This window comes from Pleuronectes platessa, chromosome 16, assembly GCF_947347685.1.
Source record: "Pleuronectes platessa chromosome 16, fPlePla1.1, whole genome shotgun sequence".
Classification (NCBI taxonomy): domain Eukaryota; kingdom Metazoa; phylum Chordata; class Actinopteri; order Pleuronectiformes; family Pleuronectidae; genus Pleuronectes; species Pleuronectes platessa.
The window spans coordinates 8,814,502-8,832,177 of record NC_070641.1 but is presented as its reverse complement, the minus strand read 5'-3'; the positions used below and the strand labels follow the sequence as shown (position 1 = coordinate 8,832,177).

Sequence of the window (17,676 nt, the reverse complement as noted above, 5' to 3'; positions counted from 1 at the left end):
TTGCTCTCCTCTTTGCTATTGACATTAACTAGGTGGCAATCAGTGTGAGTTCATATCTCTAATGCGACATAAAGCTGTCAAGATTTGTTAATGGCTATAAACTCATATTTGTGTCACACAGTCGTGTTGACAGTCGTGAAATTTTTAGTAGCTTGTAAAATCTGGTATTCATCATATACTCAATATTAGTTATGACTAACTTGGAAATAAGCATCTGTTTGACTAAGCAAATATTCTGTTTCCATCTTTGGCTCATCATCATCTGATCAGAATCTGAGACTTATGTCGAAATGACTTGAGACAACAGGTAACTAACTATACAAACAGGATGATGCAAAAATGACCCATGTGCAACTGATGTTACAGAGGTAGAGCTCAACAGTAAGGCTACATCCAAACATATTCTAAAGTCCAGACTAATCTGGCGATTCAGTTTGGAATCGCTACTGGCCATGTTTTCATTTTGAAAACTCCAGGACAGCATTTCAGTCTGGAAGAACAGAAGAGATGTTTTGAAATGATAATGTAGACACTCACCATCGCTTGCTGATTGGGTCTTTTCGGTCACGATGTAACATGCGCTGATTCGTCAGGCTCCTATCACATGACCCTCTTCCGAAGAAAACAACCATCATTCACCTTGGCTACCAGTGTAGAACGCAAAATGGATAATCAATTACAATTGCTGCTTACCCAGTTGTCTTTACTACATTGTATTTTACAATGTTACAACTGTTTACATGTGTAGGAGACAAGCTATTATTTAGCAATTTGCAACAATTCTTCAACAAAATACCAATTGCTTCCTGTTCACACTGGCGAGCGCATGCTCTATGTACGTGAGGGGTCATGTGTGCGTTTCCAGCTGTGTTTGGATGGAAGAGAGTTTAAACTAATATGGAGACAAAAGGCTTTTGTAGACAGAGCTTTAGTTTGAAAACACTATTTTCAAGTGAAAACGTAATTGTATGGATGTAGCTTCAGAAGTGGTCACGAGGTTGCTTTTCACTTTATCACAAACAATCACATGCACACAGCTATACATACAATTGTGCCTGAGCAATATTATTATTTCCGAGGTATATAAATAGCAGCGATAGACTGTTCGCTTAACAAATTTCAATTGTGTGTCTACAACACAAAGTCAATTACAGAAGCTGAGGAAAGGTTGAAAACGACAACAAAACACAACCCACATCAAGTCCAGTATAGGCTACACCTGCTCTGGTGAAATTACAAACAATCTCTCAATTGGAAATTCAATTTTGGCTGTCACAGTAGCAGGTCAACTGTCATGTGACCTTGGCTAAAACTAATTAAAGATGTGTTACCTAAAACCTTTAAGTAGAGGTATTTTTGAAGTTCTTTTTGAGGCGGTTCACAGAGGTTCTTGTATGTTTGAAATACGAACAGGCAGGGCATTCTACAGTGTTGGCGAATAAATCATAAAAGCATCTGTTTTTTTTGTGGAGTGCTTTGGTCCCGATCAAAATACCAGCTTTGGAACATCTCATGGCTTTTCTGGATATTAACAGGTCAGAGATGTATGAGGGTACAGTGCCATTAAGAGCTTTGTCTATAATGAAAAGGGCCTTAAAATCAATTCAAAAAGAAACAGGGCACTTCAGCTCAGACAGGAGTTATGTGCTCTCTCTTCTTGGTCTTGGTTAAAAGTCGAGCTGCAGAGTCGTTATAAACTTCTTTTTGCAGGAGCCGTAAAAGGACGGTGCATTATAATTCAATCTAGAAATAGGCATGAATTTGTCATTATCCTGTTGTGTTGAAAATGGCTGCACTTGGCAGTGTTTGTCAGGTGCAAAGAGGTGGGTTCCACTTTGTTGTCGACACTATGTTCTTTAACTCCTTTACTTTCAGTTTAACATCAAACAGATCATTGCAACAGCATCGCTCTCATTTGCCTGGCCTGGATCGTAAATTCACAATGTAATTGCCCGGATTTAAAAAAATTGTGCACCAGAAACAAGTTGGGATGTTGTAAAATCCAATATAGTTATATATAATTATTATTATCAGCCCTATGCAGAGTGATTATTATTATATGATGTTTTCATATTAGGATTGATTTCTCTTGCTAAGTCTTACACGAGTTGTGTGCAAGTCATAGATTATGGAGTCTGTTGTTCTCATATACAATAGTTCTAGTTTATAGTTAATGTATTTCTATTCTTTTTACCTGTATATATATTCTTGACCTGGATGCAGTAATAGGTGTATATCCCCTGTGTGGAATCAATGAAGGATTATCTTGTCTTTTAGAGAGCAACACATTCCACTGAATTGGTACAAATTAAATGTTTAGGGTTAGGTTTTCAAGTGAGATGGACGATTATAAAAGAAAATGCAATTTGTAAAACATGCCATGGCGCTGTTAAAGCACCACAGCACAATGCTCTATGCTTCATTGTTAAAACCGAGCATCTTTTATTGTTTAACAGCTAAATGTCTGAGGTTATAAGAGCATAACTGGAAACAGAGAAGAAGAAAAACATGGACGGGTTTAAGATAAAGTCCAGGCCTGGTTTTATTTCATCATTTGTGAGAGACTATTTTCCTGTTTGCACAACAAAGGACTTGTGAAGAGGAAGTTTGAAAGTGTCTTTCAGAGGTCAAAAAGAAACAGCATAAATGAGATGTTTACTGAGTCGCAGGACTACTTCAGAAACAAATATTTGAAGTAAACACAATACTTTTTTATTTAATATATGATTTGTGGTTTGCTGCCAGATGAACCGAAGAAACAAAACCAAACTATCTGTACCATGCTGAATTGCACAGCTTCTTATTATTTTGCATGACATCATACCATGTTGAATCACACTGCATTGTAAAAGAGGTTAATCCAATTATATCCCATTAGTCTTTGCTTCAGATACATTTTCAATATGTTGGATTGTTGACAGTGAAATGAGATGTGAGACACAGGTAACGAGAACCTGCAGATTGTTCACTAAAACCACATACCGTATATATACACACAACATGCACATAAGCACCTCTCATCTACAACAATTTGAAAGATCTGTAATCTTTAAACTTGTCTGATGCCCCAAGCACAGAACTCAACACCAGGTTTTTATAATGCATGACTCGCCCTCCTCTCTCCAGCCAGGCAGTGGAAACAGGCTTGATGTTGGCTCCATGTCACAGATGCACTCGGCAGCTCTCCTTCTCCCCCTTTATTCGTTGTTCACGAAAAATCCACAAAACGTTCAGAGTGATTACAGAATATTTTAGTCAGGAGACGCTCTGATACAGGCATCAGAGTGAGCAGCCCTCCGGCGGCTACAGCAGGTCACTGAACCGGCTAAAACTGAGACTAATAACAGAATCTGATATGGTCCGGACATCGTTAAACAAACATAGATCCCATATCCGAAAGATGTTAAAGTCAATAGATAAACGTTTCATTCACAAGAATATGATAGTAAAAACATTTTTTCATTGCAGACTATTCTTTTCATTTAATAATTATTGTTATTCAACCTCCTTATTCAACCTTTAAAGAGAATAAAAAAGCTTATTTGTGCTGTCTTCACAGCATCGTGTGTGATCAGTCTTTTCTTTGGTGCTCAAAAGATAATTGGTTTTGTATTTTTGGTTTGTTTAAAGAAAAAAGGAAAAATATAACCACTAAACTTTTGGGTCGTTAGTCTGAGCAGCTGTGGACAGTAGCAGGCAAAGAACAGCGTGTCACTTAACAGCCCACAACAAATCAAATACGATAAACTGCAAAGTGATCACCACAAAAAAAGACAAAACTACAAAGGCACTTGGTAAAGGCAAATCTCCACCAAGGCCAAACAAGTGTGTTGTTGTCAGGACTGTATATAAAGCATTTTAACTTCCTCCTGGAAACTCAGCTGTCAATCATGATGTTTCATAACACATTTAGGGTATCAAATCAAGAAAATAGTAAAGAATATGAAAGAAACTAGAGTGCATACCACTGCAAAAGCAGAGGGGAAAATGTTGGAATGCTGTATATTTCAATGTTAAAGAAAGTAAAAAAGGGGAGTGGTCTGATAACCTAAATGATTTATTTGTCCTTGATGGACTTCTGGACTTAACCTGTCATATCAAACCACACTTGCTGTCACCATCAAAGACAGTGACACTAAATCAACCGGCACTAAAGTCTTAAAGGTTATAACTTCAAACAACTTGAGCCAAAATGAGACTCGATACTTTCTGCTGAGAGCTGGAAACTTTAAGAAGACAGCCACTGTTCTTTATTCAAATTGAATCTTCCTTCACATAATCATCCCACTGTATGTGCCTGTTCATGTGTTACAGTGGTCATTTCGTCTGCTGTGTGGAAGGACCTGGCGGTTTGAATCTCACTGGCTCAGCCCATAGAAAGGCAGATGGGCTTACTATTGACACAGAGGAACTTGGGTGAATCAGTACAGACAGAGGCATATTTCATGCATGATTTGAAGTCAAGCTACTGAACAAGCGATGTGGCCGGTGCCCCGACTCACAGCCAAGTGTGCTGTGTTTGGCCAACCTTGTTTTGTGCACATTGCAGGGCACAGGCTTTTTAACATGGGCTTTTCACACACACACGCACACACACCCACACACAGTGTTACCACTGGCAGTGCATGAGTTTCAGTATACCGGGACCCAACCATTTGGGTCTCTTTCTAAGTAGTTTGTTTTCTCTGCTGGAGGAATCACAGACTCTGAGGTCTGAACTACAGTGCTTGAGGGAAACGTCTGGACAAACAAAATAAATAAATAAATGAATGAATAAGCAGGAAGAGTTGCCCGTTTCTTTCATTTCTATGGTCTTTACTCTGGGAGTAGGAAAGTGCTTTTGATGGGATATAAAAGACCTGTGGATGTGGTGTTGGGTGCAAAATTGTTGAGAAGACACGACAAATAAAAAGGATCCGTTATGGCTCAAAAAACAGGTGCCAAAAAGCGATCATATTGAAAATCCCCCTGCAAGAGGAGGAGGAAGCTTGTGCTCTCTTTCCTCATTCTATTCCTGTATCGCAAACTCAATCAGCGTGTTTATTTCCATCCCCTTGACTTAGATCAACACTTCCCTTTTAGAGGATACACCAAATTTTTCCTCTTTCACTTTTACTCCATTTTCAGTTGTGGAAAATCTGAATTAAATAAATATATTTTACCTCATTTCCCACAAATGAGGGATTGTCTCTGCCTTCCTACGAAAAATCCAAACCTCTATGTGCATCCTTTCTCCCTCAATCAATCCTTCTTCTGGGCGCGTGTCTGAGTGTGTGTGTGTGTGTGTGTGTGTGTGTGTGTGTGTGTGTGTGTGTGTGTGTGTGTGTGTGTGTGTGTGCGTGCAGGGAGGGAGCAGCTGGAGCATCTGCAGTCGTCTCCTCTGACAGCAGCACAGCATATGGCAGGGCCCTGTGAAGGATGGGTGCTGTCACCCAGCAAAGTGCTTACCCACCGACAGGAGAGGCAAGCCGCACTAACACTATGAGGAAGAGGAGGAAACAGCTGAACATCAGCACCCCACTCATTTATTCTCCTGCCGCCACCGCTCCCCAGGAGGGACACGGTGGAGGAGCCTTTAAGAAAAGACCTCCGACCGGCGAGCAGTGGCCAAGACATGAGTCGCACTGCATTACAGTAAATTGCATCAAAGATGGAGTATGTGCAGAAGATAAATCAATCAGGAGAAAAACACCTTCTTCCAGCCTCCACATGCAGGCACTGATCCTTCATGCACTCGTCAACCTTTTGTGGTTCACAGTGGTGCATAAGCCTGCATGACTGCTAATAACCCTACACATGAATACTAGCGAAACATGCAGCTGAACCAAGCTCTTAGCCTATTTTTCTACCTCACACCCGACAGTTACAATAGTCTAATTATCCCTCTAGTTGAACAATATTTTCATTTATATATAATTTCACCTTTAAGGCACAGTTATGAAGGTTTTGATTGTGTCACTGTGTGCTCTGTTAAGTAAACGTATGTCATATGCCAAGTATGCAATGTGCTGTATTTTACAATTTTATATCAATATTCCTCCCTCTTCCTGTAATAAGCAGTTGTGATGAATTATTGGAACTTGGGGGGGTTTATAAATAAATTCTGCTGTCAAATTATAAATTGGATGACAATCTAACCATGTTCATCACATAAAACCACACATGACTAAACATTGTGAGTCACAGTAACAAGCAGAATAGAAGGAGGTTTGTGTCTCTGGATTTGAATTGGCAAAAAAAGAGGGGAGTTGTAGGTTATGGCCATCAGGAGACACATTATGTTCATATTCAGGTTGATGATTGTAATCTGGTTTATTACTTGAAGAGGTTCACGTGCTCTAATGTTCAGAAAGCACATCAGGTTCCTCACACTGTCTATTGCTGCAGCTCCTCTTCTCAGCCTCTGCCTGAAACACTGGTTTTTAGCTCCTGTCTCTGGCCTCCCTCCGGATAAAGCCCAGTCTGTTCTGATTGGCCAGCTGGCCCACTCTGGTTTGATTGGTCAACTGCTTTCACCCTGTCTAAATGTCGGCTTTTGCTTTCTCTTCACCTGGCTTTGTTAGGGGGTGTGCTAGACTAGCTGCCAGGCGTGCATTATACAAATTTGAGGCATCGCAATGATGCTGAAGTATCGGCCAGACAACTAATGAGATGTTTCAAAAGCTTCATGAGGTGTTTTCTGTGTGGGAAAGAAGAACTCCCTTTACCACTGTAACTTTGCACAACTTTTACATTCACAAATGAAGAAAGAAAGAAATATCATATCACATGTCTCCTTTAATTATATAAACTTTATAAACTTTATAAATTACATTTATTTTTCCCTTTCAAAATTACTCTTGTCCTTTCAAGGATGGTTAATTCATTAGTATGTCCTCAGCTGACATAAAGACCGAAAAGCTTTGACTTAAGATGGCTAAAGTAGAGTAATAACCCTGTGTTGTGTCAGCAGGATGGATACATGGAGGATCAGTGCTCGTCCTACATGTGCCTCCTGAAGCCACAGCCGACTTTAGGGGAGGAGAGGTCCTCCTCTGTGAAACAAACCAGATGTGTCCAGCAGCTGTAACTCTCTGCCTCGACTTCTGTGGGACTGTTCCTCTGCTTCTCACCAGCCAATTTAACATGACTGACACACAAGTTTCACCATAAACTTCTTCCTTCCATAACAACCCCTTCCTTTCCCTCAATTCCATCAAACCAGGCTTCCAGAGCGCTAACCTTCGCAGTGTCAGTCAACACGGCTGTCTGCAGGTTGGCGAATCATGACAGCAAAAAGTTGGTGAAATTTTCCAGGAGCCATATGGGTCCCGATGTGCGGGGCTGGTATGGAAAACTTCCACCGCCCCTGCATTACCTCGAGCAGGAAACAGCTAGAAAGCAAACGGTTACCTGCGGTGCGAGAGGTGTGAGGTGAAGAGAGAGAGAGAGAGAGAGAGAGAGAGAGAGAGAGAGAGAGAGAGAGAGAGAGAGAGAGAGAGAGAGAGAGATAGAGAGAGAGATTTAACATCCTTTGCCTCTGTGTCTCATTAGAGGAGGAATGAGAAACGAGGGTAAAAAAAACGTCCACATCCACATGAATACATCCACTGACAAAATCAAATCCAAACCATCCTGCCCTTTTGTTTTTCATCCTGTATAATCTATACTATATCTTCTTCGTCTGTTCGTCACCCCCTCTGCTCTATGCCACCTGGCGTGCACACTTTCGCGGGAAAGGGCCTTTGCTTCGAACTCCTCCTACTGCGTTTCCTTCCCCTGCTTCTTTATCTTTCTCCGTCCATCATGCCCTCTTTTGACAGCGAGTGCAGCACCTTTAATGTTGGCTATCGCCTCATTAAATACCTGCAGGTGTCTACAGCGCTTTGGCAGTGACAGAGAGAGAAAGAGAAATGGAGACAAAGAGAGATACAAAGAGAGAGACGGAGTGGCAGCTGGTGTTGTTCAGGCCCTCTCTAACATGACATATAGCCAGATTCCCTGCGCTGGATTTGAATTAGTAATGTCTCCAGAGGTAACTGAACAGAGTACAGGGACCAAGGGTCAGGAGGAGAGGTTGCGCTGGTATCCCCCTTTCACAGTGATCTGGCCTCTCCTCACAGCCTTTTCGCCTCTTTGACACTCTCGGAATAAAGACGGGTGACCAAAGAGGGCAAAGAGGTACGAGGTAAACGAAGAGAGGCAGAGCAGAAGGGGGAGATAAGGGACATGAGAGAGAGGTGAAGGGAGGGGAAAAAAAGTAGGAAACTAGGATGCTCAAAGTTGGAGGTAGCGAGAGATGAAAGGAAAAGGGGAAAGAGGAGGAGGAGACTGGGTTTGAATGAGAGATAAGATGGAGAGTAAAAAGAGAAAGTGGAGGAAGTAAGAGAGGGGAGAAGAGAGAGAGCTAGGCTCTGGGGCAACGGGGTTCTCTCAGATGCAGGACAGGACCATCTGGACGAGAGCAGAGCCAGGTCTCTGACGGTAAACACTGGGCTTCACTTTTACATGGAAAAAGACCAAGAGAAGAGATTCAAACACCCACTCCACACTTTCTTACCACCATCCGCCTGCCGCACCCCTTCCAATCCGCCAACTGTCCTGCCCACGTGTTCGTGAAAAACGCAACAAGAGCTCACCGTTGGCAATCTCATCTTTTTCTGCACATAGCATTTTTCTATAACACATTGCCTGCCAGTATGTTTTTTAATTGATTTCAAACAGTGTGTTTATTTTTCACATCTCCGACTTGTTTTAACAATATGACCTCGCAGGTCGTCTGGTGGCGTTCGGTTTCCTGAATAAAAAAAAAAAGACATTACGCCATATGCACTGTTTAGTCAACTTTGACCACAGCACCTAACTACTTTCAATTACAGAAAATATTCTCAATCTTTTAATTGTCTAATTTCCTTTTTGTCTGTTGTGATTTTTATATTAACCACATTGATTGTTTTTTTGCTTGTGTATAGAACGTGCTATATAAATCAGGTTTGCTTTGCCTTGTTCATCAGCTGGGCTGGCTAATTACAGTGCAGCTGATATTATATACAGGGGGAAGGAAGTAGCCTCTAAGGAGTTCAACCAGCCACCCTGACATCCCCCCCCCCTCCTTTCAGGAGAGTGGATGAGAGACTCGGCAAGGTAACTAATTTCTCTCTCTTCCAGCTCATTCTATCCAGCAAACAACCTCATCCTCAAAATTATGTCCCAAAGAGACACGCCTGCAGAAACACACACTATGCATGCATAAGACACACACTCACACACACACACGCCTCTATTCCGCCATCCCACACGACTCTGGAGAAGCAGTGCTACCCCTCCTACCCCTCTGTCAATAAGCCCAGTTTGGAAACACTTTAAACAGACTTGCACATTGCTCCACTACAAAAAGGAAAAACTTCAAGACATGCTCTCCTCCATACCCGCAGGGTTAATTAGAATTGTTTTAAACAGCCACTGCCATGCTTTTTAAACATTTATGGGTGCATGCATTACAACTAAGGCATTAACATATCCAGAAAGTTTAACCTCTTCTCTGCTCCCTGACTCGCTTTGAGGGGCAGAGGGGAACCAGAGAGAGACAGAGAGAGAGAGGACAGTTGACCTCTGCTGCCCCCTGTGTTACAGCTGAAAAACAACAAGGGAATTTTCGATGAGGAGCAGCAGCCAGCTTTGGATCAGAGGAATCGGAGCCAAGCCACCATGCAGCCTGCATGACAATCAGCTTGTAAGTTTAGCATTGAGAGAGAGAGAGAGAGAGAGAGAGAGAGATCTAAACCCAGAGGCTATGTAGTACCAATAAAAACATACATTATTCACTAACCGGGACATACAGTGAGCGGGGAGTGTTGAATAAAAGGATAAGTGAAACAGGAATTACTGTTGTGATCACTTCAAGGCAAAAGCACAACTACAAACAAGAAATTTAGATATTTCAACAGCGTTCATTATTATTAAAATTATCTATTCTGGGGTAATCCACACAGTTCTCAAAATGTGAACACGATCCGGCATCAGAGTGATCCAACTTCAATTTTCATTTTAACGGTTATTCATAGATGTCTGTATTTGTCTGCAATGTCGAAGCACCTCACCTTATGAATAATAATTTTGATCCAGCAATATAATCAGGATTATCACTTTTGACTGTGCAGCCTGTTCTCTGAATTTCTCCGGGGAAAAGATTTAAGGCTTATAAACGCAGACAGGGGGCGATCTTTGTTTCAAGTGAACAGTCTCGACACTTACCTCACAGAACAGTGTCAGTTTGTCATCGGGCAGCAGACCGTTGGCCTCGTCCAGCAGGAAGTCCCTCCTGATGAACTTCTTGAAACCCCAGTCCTTCCCCTGGACAAAACGGTAGGCCCGCTGGCTCTCTGCGAAAGAAGACACACAGAAAAAATGAAACAGGATTATTTGGGGACTTTCACAGTGTCATTAAACTCGGCACGTGTGAATGAATGCGTCCGCGAAAAAAGGGAAAGTTTGTTATGAGTCATGGCCATAAGCAGCGGAGGAACAATGGCGAAAGAGGCTGGGTGCAGGAAGTATTGCCTGCAGGGAGCTTTTAACACTTCAGAAGAAAACAGAATCTCTCTCTCCCTCTTTCCCTCTCTCCATCCTCTCGCTGCCACATAAAGACTCGTGGTAAACATGAGACAGAACTGCTGTGCCTCTTTGGCCAAGAAGTGAGAAATTGCAGGGATCAAAGCAGTCCAATTATCATGTGTTTATGGAGTGCCAATTATCTCTGACAGTGGCAGGAAGGATTCTGTAACACTCAGTTGCACTACAAAGACACAGGAAAGGTGCCGGAGTTCTTGTGTGTACAATAGTCACAGTATGGGGGCGGTCACAGCTATATCCAGTCACCTAACAGTCACAAATGCTCGCGACGCAAGGTCCAAAGACAACGGCTACGGGCTATGACTGCCACAGAGATCACAGCAAATTAAAACTAATTGCCAATAGAGGGGAAACACAGCACTGACACATAATTTCAGCAAGTAACTGGAGCTCTGTTGGAGGGATGTAACACCATTCTGTAGAGAAATTACATCATTTGCCATTTCGTTAATGAGAAGATAATGCTTCCTTGGACATTGCTCTGGGATTTCTGAATGTGCTCAGTTGAGCCGAGCTCCGGTGACACAGACGCTTCTCTGTGTGTGGAGACATCGTCTATTTCTATCAGGGTAGACATGTCTCGCCACCAGACGACAGTAATAATGAAAACTGCACAACAGAACAAGCAGAAACATTTTCTTTTCTTCAATTCTTTTCCTTTCTTTAGCAGCATCGTAATCTTTCCAAGAACGTGGTAATCACAGAAAATGAATATGCACTCGATGGTGTTGACACTGAGCTGAATCACAATCCAGGAGCAATTTCACTGAAGATCCCAAAGCAAAAATAGCTTCATCGATTCTCATCGCGGACTATTCTGACTGGGAGGAAAAGCAACGTGTGGACAGTCTACATCCAGTTTATCAACCCCATATATGCAAATGAGAATTTGTACCTGTATTCCACCAGAAAGCCAACAGGCAGCTTATTGAGAGGGATATGAGTATTAGGAGGGATAGTGGAGTGATGTATCTGGCAGATCCAATTTCAACCTGTACGTGAGGATTGTTTTAATGCACATGTGATCATCTTCGTAGGTAAATGAAATATTATGAAGTGAAATGTAAAATTCTGACACGGGAATATAAATGGAATATAAGACCAACATGCTACGAGGAAAAACACGGAAATTTGAGCAAATGTCTAGAGGTGGGGAAGTCTATTAAAATTCAGAGAACACCAGATTGAGAAAGTGTCCTGACAAAAAGTCTGGGAAATATCATAATATAAAACTGACTGTTAACTTGTATAAAGTACAATAAATGTATAATGCAATTATATTTTAACAATACTTATAGTCAGGAGGGATTACAAATAATTACTCTAACAAAATAGAAATGCTCTGTTCTCATGTCAAGTAAAAAAACTTAAAAACAGAAAGCTTTTTTTTAAATGTACATATTCTTACTGAAGAAAAATGTATTAAAATGTTATACTAAATTCCCAGTTTCTTCCCCTTGTTAATACATTTTCACTTCACAGTCTCAACCAAAATGTAAGAGTCTGTCTAGTCTTTTTTGCTGTCTACCTTTCTCCTTTCAAAGTAGACCATGTCGGGTAACTTTTCTTTCTGTTAGCTGGCTTTCTTATCAATGTCTATTCTTCCTCCAATCGTCTCACGCTGGCGTGTGTATCTCACTCTGACTCACTGCTCATTAACACAGTTTTGATTGGCTGAGAGGCGTCACATCAGGATTCACAACGGACGCAATTGGTCTGTTTGAGTTTTCTGGCCTGCTAAACCAGTGCCGTAAATAAACTGTGAAATACAAACGCTCTGTCAAAATGTGATAATTCACATTGATTGATCTGTTATAGATCCGTGTCAAGTAGGACCCGTTTGGGTCGGGAACCGGACTGCAGTCCGTCTTTGGGTGAGCCCTGGTTAAGAACATGTTCCTGTATGTGCATACTGAACCCATCCCTTTTTAATGCTTTTATCATTAAGCTGATGGTCTTCAAGACAATTTTGTTGCACTTGCAGAAATATCAATCCACAACCTACATTCATTTCACGTGTTAATACTAGATGATGAAAAACGAGAGGCATGAGGCACAAAGTGGTAGGAGACTCCTGTTAAAAGCAGACAGAGCTGACGATAAGCTACACAGTCACCACATACCAAGAGGTCATCGACCCCACATCCACACATCTGCAGCGTGTGCACAGCGCTATGTGTTTAGGCCCAGCAGTTCAAACAGACTTCTCTTCAGGCTGCTCTTGCGTACAGATCCCAACAGGAGATCTGCTGACAGATCACAGTGGGAAGTACTAAGATGAAGTATCAATGCTAAGATCCTGTGTCAAATCCTCTGCTTAGATCCGAGGGAGCAGGCAGCCAAAGAAGGGATTGGTGGAGGAGTACAGTGCATATGCAGTTATTCCCATGACTGCTCAGGCAGGGGGTCCGCCGCTGTAATCCCCTGCCTCTGCAGACTGTTTTCGCGAAGACGCTAAGAGGAATCACCACGCAAACACACACACGCACTTGCATAATCCTGCATTCAAGCAAAGTGCAGAAAAAAATTACAAATCCAAGCACTGTGATTTTAAAAGCTCCCTACTTAATTCATTGTTCTGCCTCTATGTGTAACAGAGAGGGAGTTCTACTGTTTCAAAAAAGACAATCCAAAGATTTCTCAATATATGGAGATAAACTCCAGTTTGAGGGAGTTGTAGAAAGAGTAGAGGGACGATGGAAAGAGAATGAGAAAGAGAAGAGTGTACGCTGGAAGACTCGGCGCATACTTTTGACGATGAAGTGTGTGTGTGTGCCCGTGTGTGTGTGCCCGTGTGTGCTGAGCTCAGCTAATGTCATGCTGCCATCTCCAGTGGGGCATCAGAAACTTTCACTGGCAGAGAATCAACTGCAGGTCAAATCGCTGGCGTCCACTCTTTCTGTGCGCTCGCCAAGGTGGCGGCTGTGCAGCCACTCTGCCATAAAACAAAAAGAGCTGGACAGTGATGGAGGGTGTCGGTGCCACTGAAATATCCAATGGGGTAAAAAGTGAGTGATGAAAAATACTGTTATTATAGAAAGATTGTGCAGCTTTAACAGGAGACTTTGTTAAATTTAAGATGTGTTGAGATCAGATAGATCTCATTAACATATGGTAAGATATTATACAATCCGTGTGAAAAATCACACTTATATCGAAGATATGTATAGACACCTTTCAATTAAAGAGAGAGATGATTTTCAAGTTTTTACCTTACTGTAAATGCTAGCTGCACTTATTAGTTTCCTCGCCGTGAACAGCAGTTTCTCACCCTGCCAAAATAAGACTGAAGGTGATAAAGAAGGTGGGGAGGAAAATGAGGTCTGAGCCTAAGACGTATAGAAGACAAAGAAGAAGGAGAGCAGAAGCAATGCCAGGACGTTTAAGTGAGCGGGGCATCCATATTCAGATGGAGGGCTCGGGGGCACGGTTGGCACACAGAACGAGAAGGTCACCAGAAGACGAGCTGGCGTGTGGGGAGCCGGCCGACCCAGCGGCCAGAGTCAACATCTCTCTTCCTGTCTGTCACTCTTATGGCCTTATCTTTCACACGTTCAGGTTCAGCAAAGAACCCTGGACTCACCTCAGCTCACTACCACCGACCTCGACACTCACATCTATTTCCCAGACTCTCAAACTATTGACGTGAAAGGGTAATTAGCGCAACCAGCAGCTGTTGACACCTAAGTCTATACAAGTGTATATTGATCTCACTTTAACCCTCTGAAAACAGGAATCTGGCGGGAGGCCTCAGAGTGGTCATGTGAAATAGTGGTTTTCATGACTTGGCTTGAATCAAACTAAAAAAGATGTCCTTCTACCTCATCACGCTGTATGCTTTTAATGACATCATAGAATTTGGTAACTTGTGGTACGGTGGACCCAGAATTGCAGGAAGGAGAGAAAATCCGTCATATGTCCAAAAAACAAAAGGAAGACATCAAAAAACGAAAATATATTTTGTTCATGTTTCTATATCCATGTGTTTGTATAGTAAAAATAATCTTTGTGTGATATAAGTTCATATATAAATGTCGACATATGTGGAACAAGACATGGCGAGCTGAGCTGAAGAAGCCTCTTGGATGAGCGATCAATCGTTTCAGTTTACCACATGGTGTATCCTCTATAATGGCCTTGAGTGTGACACACTGTCTGCGCTGACTCTGATTGAGGCCACATTGTGGTGGAAATGTCTGCAATTACTAGTCAATAAAAACATTGGGCCCTATTTGTGCAAAGTGCAGTTAAATGACCAGTGCGCAGAAAGAGTGACTGTGCGCATGTGGAAACCGGGAGGGATTGAGATATACTGGATGTGTTAGCCTCGGGTTTACCAGACATAGCTCTATACATTTACCATTCCCTTTAAGGAGGTTTACCCTCCGAAATTGAATCTTTATTTGGAATGGGGATACCCAGTTTACAGATTTACCTTGTGACAGCAACCCCCTCACCTCTAAACTGTGGCACAAGTTGTTACATGTTACATCTTTGACAACTTTTATCATTTGCTATGGTTTATTGACCTACATAAACTTTGAGAATAGGTTGTGCAGAATTTCGACATTTGAAGATACTCCAAGTACCATCCCATACATCACAGTGAACAAAGATACAGATGGAGGCATTGGTGGACCATATTTATTGCAGCATTCAAAGGGTTAATACTTTATTCCCATCTACACGCTGTGATCACACTGGCTGGCATAAAGCAGGCGGATACACATTTAAACATGACACACAGCCTCTCAGAGAAAATCTAATCCCTATTGAAGATTGAGCTCTATAAGCTAGTGTCAGCACAAACATGTCTATTGACTTTCTTTCTTCCAATGTCAATACCATCTGATTATGTAGAGACTGACCAATAGCTTCTACTCTATTAGCCATGCTCCACTTACCCACAGAGAATGCCTGATCACCTCCATCAGTTACCGGGGCCAACATACTCTGACAAGCTCACACCCTGAGCTTCAATTAACTGAAGCCAAAAAAAAACACAGAATCTACAGCCACAAAATATAGAGGCAGCCCGCACCAATACCTGCTGTAGATAGACTCTCTGGCCGACTCACACACATAAGCTCACTTAGCCTTTGGCTAGAACACAGAAAAAAACATTGTCTGTAGGGGAGACTTAACAAGGAGACTATTTGAATACAAAACAGCTTGCGGCATAGGATGAGAACTTCCATCTTTCCACTCCGAGCTGTCAGAGCAGGAGACTGCAGGGGGGCAGCTGTTTTATCTGGCAAAAGGACGAGGAAGGAGGGGGTGTCAAGAGACAAGTTACAACCCACCCGACAGCCTCAGAGGAAAACCAGCACATTAAGCCAGGGAGAGAAATGATGTGGCCGAGCCGAGAGTACGGTAGTGCGGCGTCGTGAGGAGGGGGGGCGGCGGCGGGCTGCCAGTACTATTGCCGCCTGAATCTATCTCCATTAGCAAATACGGACCATCAGAGGATCCAGACACAAGACACACACACTCTCTAGTTGGGGCTTCGGGGCTGGCTGATGCAGATGGGGTGTTTCATCAGGTATTGTCCCCCCTTTCCAGACCTGCCATCATAGCACAGCCTTCATATCTCCCACTGTATTTATGCCTCTTCTTTTGACTACTGCACAGAATCCTCAACCAAATCAAGATTTATACCTTCTCAGAGTGGGTAAAGCGTAACAGTGCCTCTCCATTAGTGACAGAGACTGGTTTGCAAGTGAGAGTCTGCCTCATCCGAAAGCGTCAAGTGATTGGAATTCAAACAGACACCTCAAACACCAACTTCAGCCATTCAAAACTTCAGCTTATTAAAGAGGATTTCCATCAGTTTGATTTTGACACGCACCTGTGAAAGCAATGTCGCTTTGCTATCTTTCAGTCCGTTGCGCTCACGGTTTCAAAAAATTTCTTCTACACTGATTACTCACTCACTGTTCTAGCTTACTATTCTGGTTTAAATAACAAGAGAATTAATATGCATTGTATTAAAAACTGTCCCCAAAGGGACGTGGCACATAAACAGTCCACATCCTCCTAGCTTTCTTAATTAAGGCACTTTGTTTTTTATTTGGCCTTTTTTCCTTGAGGCCTGAATTAAATTGGATTCTAAATGATCCAGAACCAATAGAGTGATCTTTACTGCCATATTCTTAGATGGAGTGCTCACTAAACTGTCACAAATATACTGGCAGCTGGGTAATTTTCTCCTGTGACAGGGCAACCATAGTGGAGGGCCTAGGTCTCCCTAGGGGGATTGTGTGAAGATTGGAGGAGGGCATATGGCAAGAATGGGATGGGGTGTGCACCATAGAGCACACCATTTATCGGCAAAAGCCCCTTGGGACACAAAAAGAGAGGAGAAGCGGAAAATGAGAGCTTCTTCACTCAGTATTCCCCTTATTCTGGAATTTAGGGAATCAGTGCTCAAGAAATGGCCATGGAGTGAAGTCTGTTTATTGCTCGTACCCCAGGAAAAGCCTCTCCACAATACCACATAGCCACGAGCATAATGTCAGAAATGACAGATTTAACGACTTAAACTGCAGTGAGGTTCAGTTTTCTCAAGCTTGCTGCTGAGAATTAAGAGGTGGTGTTACAATATTAGAAGACTGAAGACGAAAAAAAGGGTAATAAAGGAAAAAGAAAGTGACATTGTGGATGTGGCAGGGAGGAGAGAGAGGTCTGAGTGAGCAAATGAGGGGTGGAAAACACACACAGGGGGATGGAAGTGTCAAGTTCACGTGGGGGAATGTTTCTTAGCAGGAAAAATGATTTCCCTTTCTACACAAGCTGCACCGCAGGGGGTTGTACACAGTTTCACCGCACATGCCTCCGATTCAAACACACTTCCTCCTCCCACCTCTCCTTTCCTCCCCTCTCCACACCTCCCACCTGCACCGTTTTCCCTCCTCCACGCTTCCTGTACAGTATGCTGCAGGGTACTGGGAGAGAGGAGGAAGCCAAAAAGCCTGATAACCAGGAAGCGGTCACATCTGGCCCTCACTAATTCAATTCCACACAAGTTTGCTTTTCCTCCCCATAACATAACCTAATTAAAAAAAG

The 17,676-nt window shown here is 42.5% G+C and overlaps 1 protein-coding gene across 3 annotated transcripts in view; it reads right to left on the bottom strand.

Annotated features, from left to right (window-relative positions):
• The window catches only part of spop (speckle type BTB/POZ protein), a 98,884-nt gene that overhangs the window by 27,113 nt on the left and 54,095 nt on the right, over positions 1-17,676 (bottom strand). For all 3 annotated transcript variants that reach the window (XM_053444037.1, XM_053444036.1, XM_053444039.1), the window contains one exon: positions 10,234-10,361. In XM_053444037.1, coding sequence (XP_053300012.1) covers positions 10,234-10,361 — 128 coding nt within the window. The remainder of the gene's footprint in view (positions 1-10,233; positions 10,362-17,676) is intronic.